A 22,500-nucleotide genomic window follows, 5' to 3' on the forward strand; every position below is an offset into this window, starting at 1 on the left:
AGAAGAAGACGAAGAAGAAGAAGAAAAGAAGAGAAGAAGAAGAAGAAGAAGAAGAAGAAGAAGAAGAAGAAGAAGAAGAAGAAGAAGAAGAAGTAAGAAAGGCTGTGTTGACGCTCACTGATTGAAAAACTAAACTATAGTGAGGTCCACGTTATAATGGCAGTGTTTGTTTAGAAATGGTATTGCTATCCTTGCCTATCATTCAACAAAACGGATAGCACTATTTCTTTCTCTCTTTACTCAGTTGCCAGACCGTCTTTCAACAATGTAGAATTATCAATCACTTAACAAAATATTTCATCCTAATAATTATAAAAATCCATTATGAAATTATTGAAAAATATTAATTTTTGCTCAGTTAATTATTTTAAAAGTAATGAACAGTTGATATTACACCAATAAACCTGTATCAGCTACCGTCTATAGAAAGCATTGACAAGACAGAGGATCGGCAACGTTGTTCTCCTATCTTTCTCCACTGCCATTAAAACGTGGACCTCACTACAGATGTTTAACCTGTTATCAATTACTGCTATCCTTGTCTATCATTCAACAAAGCGGATATCGCCATCTCTTTGTCACTTTGCTCTTCTGCCAGATCGTCTTTCAACAATGTGGAATTGATAATTAATTAACTAAATAATACATCTTAATTATGTAAATTCATAATGATTTTTTTTAAATATTATTTAATGCTTAATAGAATATAATTGATTATTTTAAACGAGAATGAACAATTGATATTACGTCAATAAACCTGTATCAGCTACCGTCTATAGAAGGCATTGAAAAGACAGAGGATCGGCAACGTTGTTATCCTATCTTTCTACACTGCTTTTAAAACGTGGACCTCACTATGGATGTTTAACCAGTTATCAATTACTACTATACTTGTCTATCATTCAACAGAGCGGATATTGCTATCTCTTTCTCGCTCAGTTGCCAGATGATCTTTCAACAATGTAGAATTGATAATTAATTAACAAAATATTTCATCTTAATTATGTAAATTCATAATGAATTTTTTTTAAATATTATTTAATGCTTAATAGAATATAATTGATTATTTTAAACGAGAATGAACAATTGATATTACGTCAATAAACCTGTATCAGCTACCGTCTATAGAAGGCATTGAAAATACAGAGGATCGGCAACTTTCTTCTCCTATCTTTCTCCACTGCCATTATAACGTGGACCTCACTATAGATGTTTAACCTGTTATCAATTACTGCTATCCTTGTCTATCATTCAATAATGCTATCTATTTCTTTCTCGCTTTGCTCAGTTGCCAGATCGTCTTTCAACAATGTAGAATTAATAATTAATTAACAAAATATTTTATCTTGATCATGTAAATTCATAATGAAATTATTAAAAAATATAATTAAATGCTAAATAAAATATAATTGATTATTTTAAACGAGAATGAACAGTTGATATTACATCAATAAACCTGTATCAGCTACCGTCTATAGAAGGCATTGACAAGACAGAGGTTCGGCAACGATGTTCTGCTATCTTTCTCCACTGCCATTATAACCTATACCTCACTATAGTTACGTTTCTTGATTGATAAAATATAATTGATTATTTTAAACGAGAATGAACAATTGATATTACATCAATGAACCTGTATCAGCTACCGTCTATAGAAGGCATTGACAAGACAGAGGATCGGCAACGTTGTTCTCCTATCTTTCTTCACTGCCATTATAACGTGGACCTCACTGTAGTGTTGACATTTTTGGAATTTCAAGTTCACCAATATTGAGATGATTGTATAACTCATTTAAAGTTTGGAAGTTTTGTATCAAATTTTGGTGTTGTGTATCAAGTTGAGATGATACTGTATCATGGTGTGGTGAGTGTGTCTTTATCATGTGTGTCTACTGTATCATTGTGGTGCTACTGAATCATTTATCAATCTCAAAAACTCATAAAAATTTCATAAATTCCAAAGCTACTATTATATATGGGAAGATGATACAAAAATGAAGCGAAGATAATACAAGATTATACAAATATGATACATGAAATAACGTTTATAAAAATAAAACTAAGAATAATTGAATCAAGTCCAACACTAGTAGTTCTGTGAACAGTAGACCTCACGCAGTTATAAACCACAGCCTCCTCTTATACTGTCCATCAGAGTAAATCCTGTCTGTATGTCGTGTCGGCGAGATATCGGTGTGAAAACGGCTAATGACTGTTGGGGTTGGTGTATCAAAAATCTGATGTGGCGCTCTCACACAACTTTCCTTGCCGTTATGAAAATTGATCACCTGACGCTAGTGTTCACGTGCATCTCAAGTCTACTATTCAAAGATCTGAGCCAGCTGGTGACAGGGCAATAACGCTGGAGACACACGAGGTCTGCTATCTCTTCATAGTGAATCATTTAATAGAATCAACAGTTGCCAACAGTTTGCAATTGGATAATCACATTTTCTCGAATTTCGAGCTTATTTTTAATTTTAGTGAAAATGTTACAAAACATCAATTGTAGAGATTTTCATGCTCAATCTATTCCACTCGAAATTTTCTGTTTAAATTGTATCTGAAGCCTGATAATTGAGAATCTAAAATCAAACTTTGCATAGATGGGGCGGAGCTCCTGAAATTTTACAGATATGGGACTTGTGGCAGTTGATAGAGCTTATCAATGACTATTTAGGTATAAATTTGATCAAAATCGTTGGAGCCGTTTTCGAGAAAATCGCGAAAAACCCTGTTTTTGACAACATTTTCGCCATTTTAGCCGCCATCTTGAATTGCATTTGATCGAAATTGTTCGTGTCGGATCCTTATATTGTAAGGACCTTAAGTTCCAAATTTCAAGTCATTCCGTTAATTGGAGATGAGATATCGTGTACACAAACACACAACACACACACACACACACACACACACACACACACACACACACACACACACACACACACACACACACACACACACACACACACACACACACACATACAGACCAATACCCAAAAATCACTTTTTTGGACTCAGGGGACCTTGAAACGTATAGAAATTTAGAAATTGGGGTACCTTAATTTTTTTCGGAAAGCAATACTTTCCTTACCTATGGTAATAGGGCAAGGAAAGTAAAAATGCTAACATCAAAAGCTAATCTCCTTCAAGACATACTGGCAACAGGTCAGTCCGAGGTGAAAGCAGAGAAAGTTCGAGAAAAAATACTATGTTACATTCAGTTATTAATTGCATGCCTCATTGCTTGCAATTAATAGTCCACACAACAGCTGTTTTTCCACTAAGCTACAATGAGATATTATATTGCATGCGTCATTGCATGCAAGTAACTAGTAGTTCTGTGAACAGTAGACCTCACGCAGTTTTCTCATCCACAAGTATCTGATGTCACCTGTTCTAGTTGATTCAGTTGAATCATAATTTACTCTTAAAAACTGTTATTTGGTTTCTCCAAGATCAAAAACTTATGTTAATGAACTCAGTTCACGTTTGAATTTTTATCCCATACTAGTAGTTCTGTTAACAGTGGACCTCACGCAGTATTCTCATCCACAAGTACCTGATTGAAACTATAGACCTTATGGAATACTGGCTTCTCCACACATCTGTGTAATCTCTTAACAGCTGATTTATGATGAATAATTCTATAGTCTGATTTTTACTCTAATATTGGCGTATGAAGGAGGCTACTTTTTTCTTCTATATCATCCTTTAAATGCAAATTTCCAAAAACTTGTATATACGTCGACGCGCAATTAAAAAAGGAACATACCTGTCAAATTTCATGAAAATCTATTACCGCGTTTCACCGTAATGCGCAACATATAAACATTCAAACATTAAGAGGAATGCCAAACCGTCGACTTGAATCTTAGACCTCACTTCGCTCGGTCAATGATAATTCATCCAGTTCCGTGATAATCTTTCCATCTGATGAAAATATTTCTCAACTATTTTAAAATTATTTTTTTCAATCAAGATTATTATATTACTTAGTTCATTCAATCATTCTTTATTTATTCGCAATCACCTATAAAATTTGTTTTTCAAATGTAAGAATATTGATACTGATGGGCACGCATCACAAAAAATATTGAAACTCTACCTTATAGAAATAGACACGGCCAGACATCTGTGTAATGCATGCAATGAATGATTCTATAGTCTGATTCTATCTTCAGAGTAGATGATATATATATAGTGATATCAGAGTATGGAGGAATGTCTTTTCTATTCATATAATCCTTGAAATGCAAAATTTCGAAAAACCTTGTGTATACATCAACGCGCAGTTGAAAAAGGAATATTCCTGTCAAATTTCATTGAATTCTATCAACGCGTTTGGCCGTAATCGCGCTACATACAGACAGACAAAAGAAAATTCGAGTTAAAACATAGACCTCACGCAGTATCCTCATCCACAAATACCTGATTGAAACTATAGACCTTATGGAAATACAGCAATAGACTGGCTTCTCCACACATCTGTGTAATCACTTGTCAGCTGATTTATGATAAATAATTCTATAGTACGATTTTTACTCTAATATTGGCGTATGAAGGAGGCTACTTTTTTCTTCTATATCATCCTTTAATGCAAAATTTCCAAAACTTGTATATACGTCGACGCGCAATTAAAAAAGGAACATACCTGTCAAATTTCATGAAAATCTATTACCGCGTTTCACCGTAATGCGCAACATATAAACATTCAAACATTAAGAGGAATGCCAAACCGTCGACTTGAATCTTAGACCTCACTTCGCTCGGTCAATGATAATTCATCCGTTCCGTGATAATCTTTCCATCTGATGAAAATATTTCTCAACTATTTTAAAATTATTTTTTCAATCAAGATAATAATATTACTTAGTTCATTCAATCATTCTTTATTTATTCGCAATCACCTATAAAATTTGTTTTCAAAGTAAGAATATTGATACTGATGGGCACGCATCACAAAAATATTGAAACTCTACCTTATAGAAATAGACATGGCCAGACATCTGTGTATGCATGCAATGAATAATCCACTTGTCAGCTGATTGATTATGAATGATTCTATAGTCTGATTCTATCTTCAGAGTAGATGATATATATATAGTGATATCAGAGTATGGAGGAATGTCTTTTCTATTCATATAATCTTTGAAATGAAAAATTTTACAAAAACCTTGTATATACATCGACGCGCAGTTGGGAAAGGAATATTCCTGCCAAATCTCATCGAATTCTATCAACGCGTTTGGCCGTAGTCGCGTACATACAGACAAAAGAAAATTCGAGTTAAAACATAGACCTCACTACGTTCGGTCAATAATCCACTCGACAGCTGATTATGATGAATATTCTATACTCTGATTTTTACTCTAATATTGGCGTTCGAAGGAGACTAATTTTCCTTTTGTATTATCCTTAAAATACAAAACTTCAAAAACCTTATAATATATATGTCGAAGCGAAATTCAAAAAGGAACATACCTGTCAAATTTCATGAAAATTTATTGCGGAATTTCGCCGAAAATGCGGAACATATAATTATATAAACATGAAGAGAAATGCAAAACAGTCGACTTGAATCTTAGACCTCACTTCGCTCGGTCAACTAAAATAACGTCTTACACTAAAAATAATAACACTAAACTAAACCTATAAGGCACCTGAAATCCTACTGAACTGTCTTGCTTTGTTCTCAAGAGAAATATCGCTCAGAAATAAGATTTGTGTTTTCCTCTCTCTCTATCAGAGTTCATTGTCTTTCCTTAATTGACTCAGATTAAATTGTGACTAATTCACGCTTTGTTTCTCTCTCTCTCTAATGTGCCTATATTTTCCTCGTAAAACCTGTCTATAGTGAGGTCCACGTTGTAATGGCAGTGGATAAAGATAGAAGAATAGGAATGTCGATTCTCTGCATTAATTAATTATATTTCTACACGGTCAAAAACATAATTGGCATCGTTGTGGACCTAGAAAAGGATAGTACCACCGGCTTTGTCGAATGATAGACAAGGATAGCAAAACATAGGTTCATCAAATACTGTCATTATAACGTGGACCTCACTATATCCTTGTCTATCATTCAACACAGCAGATAGCAACATCTCTTTCTAGCTTTGTTCTGTTGCCAGACTTCTTTTAAAAATGTGGAATTAATAATCGATTTTCAAATATTCAATCTTAGTTATGGAATTATTAAAAATATAATTTATTGCTTAATAAAATATAATTGATTATTTTAAACGAGAATGAACAGTTATTATTACATTAATAAACTTGTATCACCTACCGTCCATAAAAGGCATTGACAAGACAGAGATTTGGCAACGTTTTCCCCTATCTTTCTCCACTGCCATTACAACGTGGACCACACTATAGAATGCATTAATACTTTGACAAATATTTTAACAGCTGATAGACCTACAGTGATATCCTCGTTACTCGCTTCGCTCGCCTTATCTGTCCAGCTAGGGGCTCCGCCCCATGGACCCCCCAAAAAAGAAGAAGAAGAAGAAGAAGAAGAAAATGAAGAAGAATGAAGAAGAGGAAGAAAAAGAAGAAGAAGAAGAAAAGAAGAAGAACAACAACATCAAGAAGAAGAAGACGAAGAAGAAGGAGACGAAGAAGAAGAAGAAGAAGAAGAAGAAGAAAAAGAACAAGACAGGAAGAAGAAGATTGATTGATTGATTGATTGATTGAGTACTTTATTTATGTAGATTACAATATATACTGGCTTATACCTTATATACAATGGCTTACAATACAGCAAAATTATAGATGAATTTACATATATAGACTAAGAAAATAATATTGAACTGTATATGATATGAAAAAGCAATTTGTAATATAATAACTATAGATAATAATTATATTGTTATGCATCTACATAAATTGGCGGAGCTTTGGACATATCAATGTCCATTCTTCGGAAAGATATTAAATATCCTCCCCACTAACTCTCTAACAAAACGTTAATTTCATTATTTGAACTAAGGATTTATTTATTAATGGAAATATTGTGAAAGTTTTAATCATTATGAATATTTAAGAGAAAAAAAAACAGAAAATTGATAAAGTAAAATAATTATACAGGTAGATAAGATCAAATAATTGATTAATAAAATGAAGTAGGCTGAAAGTAGATCAGGGTAATCACTTTCAGTAATATACAGCAGTATGCAGTGGATAATTGAAATAACATGAGTTTTATATAATAGATATATACATATATACAATTCGTTCTATAACAGGTTTAAAGGTTTGTATCTGTGGGATGGGTGGGGGATGGTTGTCATGTGATCGTTCTAGGGCCGGACAGTTTCAGTCATTTGTTCCAAAGAAGAAGACGAAATAAGAAGAAATGAGAAAAAGAAATGAAGAAGACGAAGAAAAAGAAGAAGAAGAAGAAGAAGAGAAGAAGAAGAAGAAAAGAAGAAGAACAACAACAATATCAAGAAGAAGAAGACGAAGAAGAAGGAGACGAAGAAGAAGAAGAAGAAGAAAAAATGAACAAGACAGGAAGAAGAAGAAGAAGGAGAAGAAGAAGAATTAGAAGAAGAAGAAGAAGAAGAAGAAGACGAGGAAGAAGCAGTGGTTACAAAGGTCAGCTAAAGTAGAATGACAGTTACAAGTGAACGCAAATGTCTGTCCAAATGTGGTATTATTATTATTTCAGTGCCGAGTCAGCCGAATTTGATCGGTGGACAGTTTTGGTAACCTCTGTGACGTCATCAACCGCCCACTCTACCTGATGACCTCTCACTCCACCTCCTTCTCCTCCCATTCCTTCAATTACATTCTCTCTACTTCTTCCTTCTCCTCCTCCTTCTCATCTTCTTCTTCCTTCTACCAGAGAAAACTTCTATAATATTGTAAACTGCTATATTTGTATTCTGTGCTTCAACTAAATTCCTCCTCCTCCTTCTTCTTCTTCTTCTTCTTCTTCTTTTCTTCTTCTTCTTCTTTTTCATCATCATCATCATCGTCATTATCATCATATTCTCCTTCATCTTCTTTTTCTGCTATCCTGTCTAAATAAAGGAGAGAACAGCTCAAGGATAAAATATCAAAAGAAACAAATCATCTCGGAGTTTTTCTCAAAGGCAACGAGATTTTCGAATCCCTCAGTGAAAAAGGGCGTACTGATGTACCAAAGAGAAAAGATTAATACATTTTGTTTTTTGCTTACCATGAACGGTATTTCCTTCTCACTCACTCTCTCTCTCTCTCTCACTCTCTGTTACTCCCTCATCCTCTCTCTCTCCTTCTCTCTCTCTCTCTCTTTCAAACCCGGTCGTGTGTTACGCGTCTTTGGTAGAGAGTTAGTGGGGAGGATATATTGAATATTGTTTCCGAAGAATGGACATTGATATGTCCAAAGCTCCGCCAATTTATGTACATGCATTAAAATATAATTATCTATAGTTATTATATTACAAATTACTTTTTCATATCATGTACAGTTCAATAATTATTTTCTTAGTCTATATTATGTAATTCATCTATATTTTGCTGTAGATGCATATAATTTAATGTAGATTCAACCTATTACTATAGTTATTATATCGCAAATTACTTTTTCATATCATATACAGTTCAATAATTATTTTCTTAGTCTATATTATGTAAATTCATCTATAATTTTGCTGTAGATGCATATAATTTATGTAGATGCATAACAATATTATCTATAGTTATTATACTACAAATTGCTTTTTCATATCATATACAGTTCAATAATTATTTTCTTAGTCTATATTATGTAAATTCATCTATAATTTTGCTGTATTGTAAGCTATTGTATATAAGTGTATAAGCCAGTATATATTGTAATCTACATGAATAAAGTACTCAATCAATCAATCTCTCTCTCGCGCTCTCTCTCTCTCTCAAGGGTTGTGTGGTAGAGAGGACCAGGAGTCCTAACTCCGCCCTAATAAAGGCATATAATCAATCAATCAATTAATCTCTCTCTCTATACCAACCCAGTCGTTTGTTACGCGTATTTCGTCACATACCTTAAAAATTATTGTAGCTACAGGTCTTGAAACGGTTTTATTCAATTTTTCAGAACAATCTATACATATAAAAGTGAAATGGCACTCACTCACTGACTGACTGACTGACTCACTCACTCACTCACTCACTCACTCGCAGAACTAAAAATCTACCGGACCAAAAACGTTCAAATTTGATAGGTATGTTCAGTTGGCCCTTTAGAGGCGCACTAAGAAATCTTTTGGCAATATTTTAACTCTAAGGGTTGTTTTTAAGGGTTAAAAATTTGTCTTTCAGCATGTATATTCTTCTTCTCCCAATCTCTTAATTATAATTGAAATTTCCATATCATATGTTACTATAGAACTATAATCTAGATAGAGTACCTCTTCGAAACAGTTGTTAACTGGCAACTAAATTAATAATTTTGTCAGGTTGGCATTAAGTTGAGTTGACTTTGTTAGGTTGGCATCAAGTTGAAGATTTAAATGCATTTATCGCGGAGAAATTGATTGGGCACTGCTACTTCAATCCTGGGAATATTATATTACTAGCCGTCAGGCTCGCTTCGCTCGCCATATCCGTTTAGCCAGACGTTTAGTCTGGACCCCCAACTGGATTGTCCTAACATATGATAAAAACGCTCAAATGGAAACTGCAGGCGAGCGATGCGAGCCTGCTTATCTCATTCTTGGACGATCCAGTCGGGGGTCAAGGAGGCGGAGCTCCCTGGCTAGACGGATATGGCGAGCGAAGCGAGCCTGACGGCTAGTCTGTATATAGTATTCGCTCGCTTAATAAATAGGAAACAGGTTCAATTCACTAATGAATAAGCGAACAGTCGAGAGTCGACTTTGTCACCCAAGTCGATTATCGACTATCGACTTTGGTTGTGAATTATTGGTGAGAGCATTTAATCAAGACAGATAAAGTGCAGGTCCGATATTTCATGGCGGCGAAAGGGTTTTTTTTTTTTGTAGCGAAGGGCGGGGTGGTTGGAGGGATGATGTGGATGTTATAGGGTTGAATTCTCAGTCGATGAAAATTCACCGATGAAAAACCATAATCTCTCTGCCTCGCTCACTCTCTCTCACTCACTACCTCCCCCACTAATCCTCTCTCTATCTATTGCAACATACATAAATAAAGAAATATAATCTCATCTCTCTCCTCTCTCTCTCTCCCCTCTTTCTCACCTTTCCCTCTCTCTTCTCGCTGTCTCTTCCTGTATCCATGTATCTCTCTCACACAATCTCTCACTCACTCACTCACTCTCTTACTCACTCACTCACTCTCTCCCCCTATCTCACTCGCTCTCTCTCTCTCTCACACACACACACCTACTCTCAATAGGACCATTCCTATTTATCATACCTACCCATTTTCAATCTAAAGTTTCTCTCAATCTCTGTCCCTCTCTCTCCCACTTCCCTTCTCACTCGCTCATATATTAATCTATATCTTATATTATACTCAATATCTTAATCTACGTAAATAAAGTACTCAATCAATCAATCTCTCTCTCGTCACTCTCTCTCACTCACACACTCTCTCTCTCTCTCTTTCTCACTCACTTTCTCTCACACTCTTTCTCACTCACTCACTCTCTCTCTCTCACTCTCCCGGTCGTGTTTTGATGGGAAGGATATTGTTTTATATCCTTCATAGAGAATCGACAATTATTTGTTGAAACACCGCCGATTTATGAAGTTACATCACATTATTATATTATAGTTATTCTAATTGCATTCAATCATTGCAATTAATTATACTCATTGATTAATTATTTATACTTTGTTAAATTCGTTGAATAACTAGCATTATCGTCATTTATTGCAAATTAGTGTATGAGTCAGTAAATATTGTAACATACATAAATAAAGAAACCTAATTTAATCCAATGTCTCTTTCAATATGTGTCTCTTTATCTCTCACTCACTCTCTCTCTCTCCCACTCTCTTTCTCTCTCACCAACTCGCTCACTCACTCTCACTCTCACCAATCTCTTTTATAATCAATTGTGTAATCTATTTCTGTATTTTTTTCCTATTGTAAAGGGCTATGTAGCAGAGAGGACCAGGAGTCCTAACTCCGCCCTTAAAAAGGCACATAAACACTCAATCAGTCAATCTCTCTCTCTCACACGCTCTCACGCTCACTCACTCCTCATAAGTGAGTGTCTCACTCACTTACACTCACACACTCACTCACTCACTCTCTCTTTCTCTCACTCACTTCCACTCACACACTCACTCACTCTCTCTTTCTCTCACTCACTTCCACTTACACACTCACTCACTTTCTCTCAATTTCTCCCACTCTCTCACCCCCTCTTTCTCTATTATTCACTCTCTCTCTCTCTCTCTCTCTCACTCACTTCCACTTACACACTCACTCACTTTCTCTCAATTTCTCCCACTCTCTCACCCCCTCTTTCTCTATTATTCACTCTCTCTCTCTCTCTCTCTCTCTCTCACTCTCTCTCTCTCTCACTCTCTCTCTCTCTCTCTCCATCTCTCTTTCTCTATTACTCACACTCTCACACTCATTGACTATGTCTCACTCACACCTACTCTCAATACAGCCGTTCCTGAATCATACTTACCTCTCGTTTTACTCATTTTCCTCTTTTTTACTCCTCCTCCTCCTCCACCTCCTCCTTCTCCACCACTTCTTTTTCTTCATTTTCTTGTTAATCATCTTCTTCTTCTTTTTCTCCACCCCCTTCTTCTTCTTCTTCATCCCATGAGGCCGGGTTATTAATCGGATCTATCGAGTGGAAAAAATCGCATTTCTGAACTGTAGTTCTATAAAGCAGTGGTGAGTTAGTGAGTGAGAGAGAGATACTGCTGAAAAGTGCAAAAAATAAACTGTTATCAAACACCGGGTTGGAGCCTGGCCCCCCTGTGGGCTGGCTACTGCTCAATTTGTTACACTATACAATCATTTCTACTCTTCTCTCAATCCTTCTCCTTCTTCTCCTCCTCTCCTCCTTCTCCTCCTTCTCCTCTCACTCATTCTTCTCCATCTCATAAAATTATCCTACTTCTCCTGCTGATCCTTCCGCTCCTCTTTCTCCTGCTGATCCTTCCACTCCTCCTTCTCCTTCTTCTCCTTGGGTTAAGTGTCCTTGTTTTGTCAACCCTTCTCACTGAGGGTTAAGTGTAAGAGAGGGCCGACTGCGCCCTAACTTCGCCCTCCCAGGTATAAAATAAAGGCAGTCATTCTATTCTATTCTATTCTCTTCCTTCTCCTCCTTCTCCTTCTCCTCCTTCCCACCACCTTCTCCTACTTCTCCAGCTGATCCCCCTTCTCCTTCTTCTACTCCTTCTTTTCCTCCTTCTCCTTCTTCTTCTTCTTCCAACCTCCTCATCATTCTCCTTCTTCTCCTCCTTCTCCTGCTTGTCTTCCTTCTCCTTCTACTCCTACTACACCTCCTCCATCTCCAGATTCTCATCTTCCCCCTCATCATTCTATTACCCCTTCTCCTCCTTCTCTTTCTTGTCGTCTTCCTCCTCCACACATCCATTTTCCTCCTCCTCATTATCTTCGTTTCTCTCCTTCAACTTTCAATCCTCTTTCTTCTCCTCCTATTTCTCTTCTTGGTCCACCTCATCCTTTTCTTCCATTTCTTCACCACTGTTTTTCTCCCTTTTCTGATCCACATTTTCATTATCTTCCTTCCCATTCTCGTCCTTCTCCTTCTCCTTTTTATCTCCTCCCTTTCCTCTTCTTTGTTCACCTCATCATCTTCTTTCTCCTACTCCTCCTTCTCCTCTTCCTCTCCCACATTCTTCACCTTCTTCACCTCCTCCTACTCCTCTTTCCCCTCCACATTCCCATATTCTTCCTCACCATTTTCATCCACCTCCTCCTCCTTTACCCCCTCCTTCTTCTTCTTCTTCTTACTCTCTTCTTCTTCTTCATCAACTTCTTATTCTCTTCTTCTTCATCTACTTCTTCTCCCTCGTCAACTTCTTCTTCTTCTTCTTCTTCTTCTTCTTCTTCTTCTTCTTCTTCTTCTTCTTCTTCTTCTCTTCTTCTTCTTTTTCTACTTCTTTCCTCCATTTCCTCTTCTTCGTTCACCTCATCATTTTCTCCCTCCACATCCTCATTCACCTCCTTCTTCTCCTCTTCTTACTAATCCTACCCTTCCTTCTTCTCTCTACCTCTGTTTTTTTTCTCCTTCTCCCTGGATATTTTTCCTCCCTGAATTCTCCCTGATTCTATCTCTCTTCTATCTCGCTTAAATCATCCGGGGACATTTCCAAACTCATCTACCCAGAAAAAACTCTCAAATTAACAGTAAAGTGATGAAAAACTGCAGACCCTCCCATTATTTTGTGATTCACCTGGTGACGTCACAATCATAAAAGTGATCAAAATTTGTCGCCATTTTAGATTCTTGTTTTATAGTGAGGTCCACGTTATAAAGACAGTATTTGATCAACTTTGGTTTTGCTATCCTTGTCTATCATTCGACAAAGCCGGTGGTACTATCCTTTTCTAGGTCCACAACGATGCCAATTATGTTTTTGACAGTGTAGAAATATAATTAATTAATGCAGAGAATCGGCATCGCTATTCTTCTATCTTTATCCACTGCCATTATAACGTGGACCTCACTATAATCTCATCATTCATTAATAATAGTAATATACTCAGAGTGATGCCCACATAAGCTCTTAGGCTTGTGCCTGTGTTCATTTCACTATTAATAGTGAGGTCCACATTATAATGACAGTATTTGATCAACTTTGGTTTTGCTATCCTTGTCTATCATCGACAAAGCCGTGGTACTATCCTTTTCTAGGTCCACAACGATGCCAATTATGTTTTTGACAGTGTAGAAATATAATTAATTAATGCAGAGAATCGGCATCGCTATTCTTCTATCTTTATCCACTGCCATTATAACGTGGACCTCACTATAATCTCATCATTCATTAATAATAGTAATAATACTCAGAGTGATGCCCACATAAGCTCTTAGGCTTGTGCCTGAGTTCATTTCACTATTAATAGTGAGGTCCACATTATAATGACAGTATTTGATCAACTTTGGTTTTGCTATCCTTGTCTATCATTCGACAAAGCCGGTGGTACTATCCTTTTCTAGGTCCACAACGATGCCAATTATGTTTTTGACAGTGTAGAAATATAATTAATTGATGCAGAGAATCGGCATCGCTATTCTTCTATCTTTATCCACTGCCATTATATCGTGGACCTCACTATAATGTCTGTGATGCTCTGTGATTGGTCAGCAGATTTATCGCCCGCAAATGTGGACGCGATAACGCTGCATTTGCTGTCTCTATTATACTCTGTACATGACAACGGTGCTGTAGCTGTCTCTATTATACTCTGTGTATGACTGCGACGACAATAGCTTTTATTGATCGAGCTTACGCGCTCACTCAATCTCTCTCACTCACTCTGATAGAGGGATCTCAAATCTCGGGTGTGGGAAGAAGAGTAGGTGGAGGAGGAGGAGGAGGAGTAGAAGGATGAGGAGGTGGAGAAGTAGAAAATGAAGAACAATGAAGAAAATAATAAGAAAGATTCAGATTTGGATTCAGATTGAGATTCCTCTATTCATGTGTTTAACAAAACATAATTTTATTACTTACGTTCTAGCGTTAAGAATAGCCTTAAGAGTAGCCTTAGGAGGAGGAGGAGGAGAGGAGGAGGAGGAGGAGGAGGAGGAGGAGGAGGAGGAGGAGGAGGAGGAGGAGGAGGAGGAGGAGGAGAAGCAGGAGGAGGATGATGATGATGAGGAGGAGGAGGAGGAGTATGAGGAGGAGAAGGAGGAGGATGAGGAGGTGTGCTAAAATGCAGGGACTCGCGAGAACAATGAGTGTTGGTGAACAAGAGTGTGTCACACTACCAATTACTCATTCACTCTCTCTTGTTGTTGGCACTATTTTCTTAGTCCATATTATGTAAATTCATCTATAATTTTGCTGTATTGTAAGCTATTGTATATAAGTGTATAAGCCAGTATATATTGTAATCTACATAAATAAAGTACTCAATCAATCAATCAATCTCTTCTTCTTCCCAGCTGCCTCTCTCTTTCTATTTATTCTTCTTTTTTCGATCTTCTATCTCTGTTCAACTAAAACAGTGTCACACCGACACTCCTATAGTGAGGTCCACGTTATAATGGCAGTATTTGATTTACATTGGTGTTGCTATCCTTGTCTATCATTCCACAAATCTGATAGAGCTATCCTTTCTGCACTGCTGCCAAAGTTTGGAAGCTCTGTATCAAATTATGGTGTTGTGTATCATATTGTGTTGATACTGTATCATCTTCCTATAGTGAGGTCCACGTTATAATGGTAGTATTTGGTTAACATTGGTGTTGCTATCCTTGTCTATCATTCCACAAAGCAGATAGCGCTATCCTTCCTTACCTCTGCATTGTTGCCAAAGTTTTGTAACAATGTATGGTATTATGTATCAAGTTGAGATGATACTGTATCATTTTGTGGTGATCTTTGTATCATCTTTCTATAGTGAGGTCCACGTTATAATGGCAGTGGAGAAAGATAGGAGATCAATGTTTCCGTTGCCTCTGCCTTGTCAATGCCTTCTATAGACGGTAGCTGATACAGGTTTATTGAAGTAGTATTAACTGTTCATTCTCGTTTAAAATAATCAATTAAATTCTATTAAGCAAGAAATTATATTTCTAAATTATTTCATAATGAATTTACATAGATAAGATGAAATATTTTGTTAATTATTAGCTCTACATTGTTAAAAGACGATCTGGCAACAGAGCAAAGCGAGAATGAGATTGAATGAAAAAGACTAAGAAATTGTCAAAAACCACAGATTTATTGATACTTAGAAAAACTCAGTTTTTCAAAGATTGACAATGGTGTAATAACCGAAACCGGTCTTTCTAAGTACATCAATAAAACTGTGGTTTTTGACAATTTCTTAGTCTTTTTCATTCAATATGAATAATTACCACAATATCAACTTCTCAGCTACACAAAAACGAGAAAGTGATAGTGCTATCGGCTTTGTTGAATGATAGAAAAGGATAGCAACACCAATGCTAATCAAATACTTCCATTATAACGTGGACCTCACTATATAGTTAGGTCCACGTTATAGAGTCAGCAGCTGATTAACATTGGTGTTGCTATCCTTGTCTATCATTCAACATAGCAGATAGTGCTATCCTTTCTCACCTCTCCACTGTCACCAAAGATTTGTATCAATTTATGGTGTTATGTATCAAGTTGCGATGACACTGTATCATGTGTGATGATACTGTATCATATGTGGTGATCTTTGTATCATCTTCCTATAGTGAGATCCACGTTATAATGGCAGCACCTGATTTACATTGGTGTTGCTATCCTTCTCTATTTGCAGACAAAGCAGATAGCGCTGTCTTTTCCTACCTCTGTACTGTTTCCAAAGTTTTGTATCAATTTATGGTACTATGTATCAAGTTGAGATGTCACTGTATCATGTGTGATGATTCTGTATCATGCTGTGGTGATAAAGGAAAATTCCCAGTATAGTTTAAATGACCAGATTCATATCAACCAATACAAAACTACGAATTTAGTTTTATCATAACATTGTGAGCATTCATTAGTCAATAGTTTTCATTTTACATATTTGTTTTATCATCTTCCACACTTGTTTTCTTGGTTCTTATTTTGTACTGAAAGTAAATTTTGTTATCATTGCGAGACTGTCGCTTAAGCCGCCATTTTGTGACACCGTTGAGTGAAAGAAGACTGTCTAGCTGGGCCAATGGCAGGCGTTCATGCCCTTGACCAATAGCAGTACCATAGAGAAACAATAGCGTAAGTAGACATCCCATGGTATAGGGAATTTATGTCGCAACTTTTACTGTTATCTCAAGCCGATAACTGTCGATTATTGTCAATTTTTACTGTTTTGTTGGGGTTATAGTGTATGAACGGCACAATATGAAAGACTACCAGCGTTATAAAGCTTCACAGGAAAGAACTGCGTGGACAATCAGCTTGAGATAACAGTAAAAGTTGCGACATAAACGTCCTATACCATGGCATATCTACTTACGCTATTGTTTCTCTATGTCAATAGTTTTTCCATTTACATATTATTGTTTCATTATCTTTCACTTTTTTCTTGGTTCTCATTTTGTACTGAAAGTAAATTTTGTTATCATGGCGAGTTTGTTGCTTAAGCCGCCATTTTGTCACACCGTTGAGTGGGAGGAGACTGTCTAGCTGGGCCAATGGCAGGCGTTCATGCCCTTGACCAATAGCAGTACTCGCCTACTAGTATAAATTCTGCTGCTCTTGTATTTAGTTTTAATTTATCAGAGATTGACAATGGTGTAATAACCGAAACCGGTCTTTCTAAGTATTGATGAATCTGTGTTTTTTTGACAATTTCTTAGTCTTTTTCATTTAATGTGAATAATTACCACAATATTAACTTCTCAACTAGGTTATTTAGACAAATCAGAATAAAAAATAAAAATACTGTGACAATTTCCTGATATTCAGATTACCTCAGATTTGCTAGAGCTATCACCTTCCACTTCTGCTTTCGGAAGTGCTTAGTAAACAATTATTATTATATATATTGTTTATTTTTGTGTGTGGCAAAAAATAGCGTTCGCACCACAGGCAAAAATAATTTTCCAGTTATCAATCTTTTCTAGTCCTCGGCCTACGGCCTCGGACTTGAAAACCGATTTCAAGCCGGAAAAATCTCATTTTCTGCTCTAGGTGCGAAATATACTGTATCAATCTTCTAAGATTAACCAATAAATTTGATAATTTTTGTGCAGGTTTCGTGGATGCGAAAAAGGGACCTCCACATTCTGACCAGCAACATTTTCACATACACGGGAGACGGCCGCTTCAGCGTAGCCCACCCAGAGTCAAGCGATGACTGGAACCTGAGGATAGAGTATGTGCAGACCAGAGATGCTGGCATTTACGAGTGTCAGGTCAACACCGAGCCCAAGATCAACTATGCTATCAACCTCAACGTCGAAGGTAATCTATTCGATATCTTTATTCCCCCCCAAAAAAAACTAAAACTACAACATCAATTACACAAAATATTAGATAAATTACAATATTACATACAATAGTTAGTTACAAAAAATTCTTATAATGTGTCCTCTACTTGTTTAGTTTTTTACTTTCCTTGCCCTACTACCATAGGTAAGGAAAGTATTGCTTTCCAAAAAAATTAAGGTACCCTAATTTCAAGTTTTCTATACGTTTCAAGGTCCCCTGAGTCCAAAAACATGGTTTTTGGGTGTTGGTCTGTGTGTATGTCTGTGAACACGATAACTCCATTCCTAATCAACCGATTGACTTGAAATTTTAAACTTAAGGTCCTTATACCATGAGGATCTGACAATAAGAAATTCAATAAAATTGAATTCAAAATGGCGGATGATTACTGAAAAAACATTTTTTTCACGTTTTTCTCGAAAACGGCTCTAACGATTTTCTTCAAATTTATACCATGGATAGCTATTTATAAGCCCTATCAACTGACATGAGTCTCATTTGTGGGAAAACTCCAGGAGCTTCGTAATATTCTTGAAAAAAATGGCGGATAATGACTAAAAACCATGTTTTTCACGGTTTTCTCGAAATCGGCTTCAACGATTCTCTTCAAATTCATACCATAGATTGCTATTCATGAGCCCTATCAACTGACATTAGTCTCATTTTTGAGAAAATTGCAGGAGCTCCGTAATGTTCTTGAGAAAAATGGCGGATAATTACTAAAAACCATGTTTTTCACGATTTTCTCAAAAATTAATTGACCGATTTTTTTCAAATTCATACCCTGTATATTTATTTATCAGCTCTATCAACTGGCATGAGTTTTTCCCTAGGAAACTAATGGGGGGTCCACCCCATCCTTGAAAAATGGACTTTGTAACCTCCTTCTCGTGCATGAGGTAGGTAGGTAGAGCAGTTCATAAAAAGAACACATAGTCGAGATATTTCATCTGTAGAACAGCTGTTTTGACGACTTTATTTTTAAATGACGACTAAAAAAATCATCGAATTTCACAATTTACACAAAGGAAGAAGTACTCTGAAAGCAATTATATATACATATATACAAAAGTCTGATCGTAGTTTCAAATATGAGCAAGGAAAGTTGTGTGAGTGTACCACACCAGATTTTTCTGTGTGGAAATTGACCTACTCCACTATTGCTTACCATGTTCTAGAGTAGGTATAAATCTATATTCCGATAAAGTAATATAATGAATTGATGTCATCTATAATCTACTAGCTTACCCGGCGAACTTCTGTTATTTGAGTATTTTTTATATCGAAAGTAGTAGTGAATTAAAATTGAGAAGCAGAATTCCACTGCAGTGCCTGGCTACATCATAAATCATCAGAGTCAAGTGATCTTATTTACATTTCTCTTTTCCTTAATTCTTTCCTTTACCCTTTTACCACTCAAACCTATAGATAAAAATCTGGTGTGGCGCACTCACACAACTTTCCTTGCCGTTATGAAAATTGATCACCTGACGCTAGTGTTCCCGCGCATCTCAAGCCTACTATTCAAAGATTTGAGCCAGCTGGTGACAGGGCAATAACGCTGGAGACACACATGAGGTCTGCTATCTCTTCATAGTGAATGATTTAATAGAATCAACAATAATTTGCAATTGAATAATCACATTTTCTCGAATTTAAAGCTTATTTTCAATTTTAGGTGAAAATGTTACTAAACATTAATTGTAGAGATTTTCATGCTCAATCTACTCCACTTGATTATTTTTCGTTTCAATTGTATCTGAAGCCTGATAATTGGGAATCTATCTGCATTGATGGGGCGAAGCTCCTGAAATTTTTACAGATATGGGACTTGTGGCAGTTGATAGAGCTTATCGATGATTATTATTTTAGGAGTGAATTTGATCAAAATCGTTGGAGCCGTTTCCGAGAAAATCACGAAAAACCCTGTTTTTGACAACATTTTCGCCATTTTAGCCGCCATCTTGAATAGCATTTGATCGAAATTGTTCGTGTCGGATCCTTATAGTGGAAGGATCTTAAGTTCCAAATTTCAAGTCATTCCGTTAATTGGGAGATGAGATATCGTGTACACAGACGCACATACACTCATACACACACACACACACACATACAGACCAATACCCAAAAATCATGTTTTTGGACTCAGGGGACCTTGAAACGTATAGAAAACTTGAAATTAGGGTACCTTAATTTTTTTTGGAAAGCAATACTTTCCTTACCTATGGTAATAGGGCAAGGAAAGTAAAAATCTGACTTACAGCATAGATCATCAGCCGGGGTAAGTTTTAATAATAGAGTTTTTCATTGCATCATGAATGGATTCATTAGTATTTTTCTGCCAGAATATATTGAATATTAAATCGATTAAAATTACAGTCCACTTAATTAGAAATTTGTATAACTATTGATGGTTAAAAAATTTCGATGCCGATAGATTCTCAATTATCAGGCTTTAGATACAATTGAAACAAAAAATCAAGTGGAGTAGATTGAGCATGAAAATCTCTACAATTAATGTCCAGTAACATTTTCACCTAAAATTGGAAATAAGCTTTAAATTAGAGAAAATGTGATTATTCAATTGCAAATTATTGTTGATTCCATTAAATCATTCACTATGAAGAGATAGCAGACCTCATGTGTGTCTCCAACGTTATTTCCCTGTCACCAGCTGGCTCAAATCTTTGAATAGTAAACTTGATATGCGCGGGAACACTAGAGTCAGGTGATCAATTTTCATAACGGCAAGGAAAGTTGTGTGAGTGCGCCACACCAGATTTTTTTGTTGAGTAGAGTTTTGTGATATTCCCAACAGGCTTCGAGATATTCGCTCTTGAAGTAGTGAAATTGTTGAAATAACAGGTTTTATCCAATTTTTGTCGCTCTCTCAGGGTTTATAACTCTCCAACACCAATGTTAATCAAATACTGCCATTATAACGTTGACACTATACCTTAGAAGCAATACTTCAGACACAATGCCACTCTAGAGGATTCAAGAAAAATAGAATTTAACTCAGAAGTTAATCAAGTTCTAAACAACTTAACAGCATTATGTCAGCGCGTTCAAACTGGATTCTTATTTCTGAATATATCTCATCCCTTGGGGAGATCTGTGAGGGGAGGGGTGGATATAATCCCTTTAACTGTTGGCTCAGTACAACCAATCAGATCAAGGGACTGAGATCTAATTCCTCAAATCCCCTATGTGCAATATCCCAATCACTCTAGGATATATTTTGACGTATGTATAATACATGCTTCTATAGTGAGGTCCACGTTATAATGGCAGTGGAGAAAGATGAGAGATAGAATTTGCAGAACCTCTGTCTTGTCAATGCCTTCTATAGACGGTAGCTGATACAGGTTTATTGATGTTATATTAAAATTTAAAAGTAACTATTAAAATAATCAGTTATCTCTATATCTATAAAAGGCTAAGCCCCGACAGACTGAAATCACACCACAGCCCAAACTACTCAGCCTAAAAACTTGAAATTTTGCGCAATTGTTTATGGTAGCCTCAAAACATCAACTAAGAAAGGATTTTCAGAAATTTTCCCCCCTGAGGGAGCTGAGGCCCCCCAAAAATTTTGTACTTTTCAACCGCTCATTCCACAGCAAAGTCATGAGGAATTTTTTGTTCAGCTACGAAAAAAAAATTAGATCTATGCAGAAAAATTCCGATCAGGAGCACAAGGTGGTTCAGAAAAGGGCTTTTTTCGAAAAATTTTATGTAAAATCGCACTACAGCTAAAACTGATTGGCTTACAGACTTAAAACTTTGCACAAATATTCTTCAAACATGCTAGACGCGCACTAAGAACGGATTTTGAGATATTTTGCCTCTAAGGATTTCAAAAGATGAAAAAGGATCCTATTAAGTAAGGTTTATGAACATGGTAAGGTGAACGCAACATGAAACTGAGATGATTGACACAGTCATGATATTCATGGGAACGCAACATGAAACTGTGATGATTGACACATTATATTCATTACAACATATGTTGTAATCATTGGAAAGCTTAAAATAATCTTATCAATCAGCTGATCGAATTAATTCTTCGTAAATTGAGAGCGTGAGCTTCCACGTTTCATTGTTGTATTCTTGGCCAGTTCGGTTTGCGCCTTCTATCAGCTGTATATGGAGTCTCATACATTCCGATTAGAACAGAGCACAGAGATTTTCTTTGGTTAGGAGTTTGTTGATAATTATTTTTTCAAATTCAAATTCTATTGCCATCTAAAATCACATTGAAATAGACAACAAGATTACAAAAAAAATGTCGAACATATACCTACACTAGCCGTCAGGCTCGCTTCGCATCGCCATATCCATCTAGCTAGGACCCCCGACTGGATCAGCCAAGAATGAGATCAGCAGGCTCGCTACGCTCGCCTGCATTTTTCATTTGAGCATTTTTGTCATATGTTAG

At 36.3% G+C, this 22,500-nt stretch overlaps 1 protein-coding gene across 1 annotated transcript in view; it reads left to right on the top strand.

Annotated features, from left to right (window-relative positions):
* Positions 1 to 22,500, top strand: part of LOC111059596 (hemicentin-1) — a 434,222-nt gene that overhangs the window by 400,278 nt on the left and 11,444 nt on the right. Inside the window, exon 5 of the mRNA XM_039435906.1 lies at positions 17,822 to 18,032. Within this exon, the coding sequence (XP_039291840.1) occupies positions 17,822 to 18,032 (211 nt within the window). The remainder of the gene's footprint in view (positions 1 to 17,821; positions 18,033 to 22,500) is intronic.

The sequence above is a fragment of the Nilaparvata lugens genome, chromosome 9, assembly GCF_014356525.2.
Source record: "Nilaparvata lugens isolate BPH chromosome 9, ASM1435652v1, whole genome shotgun sequence".
NCBI lineage: Eukaryota > Metazoa > Arthropoda > Insecta > Hemiptera > Delphacidae > Nilaparvata > Nilaparvata lugens.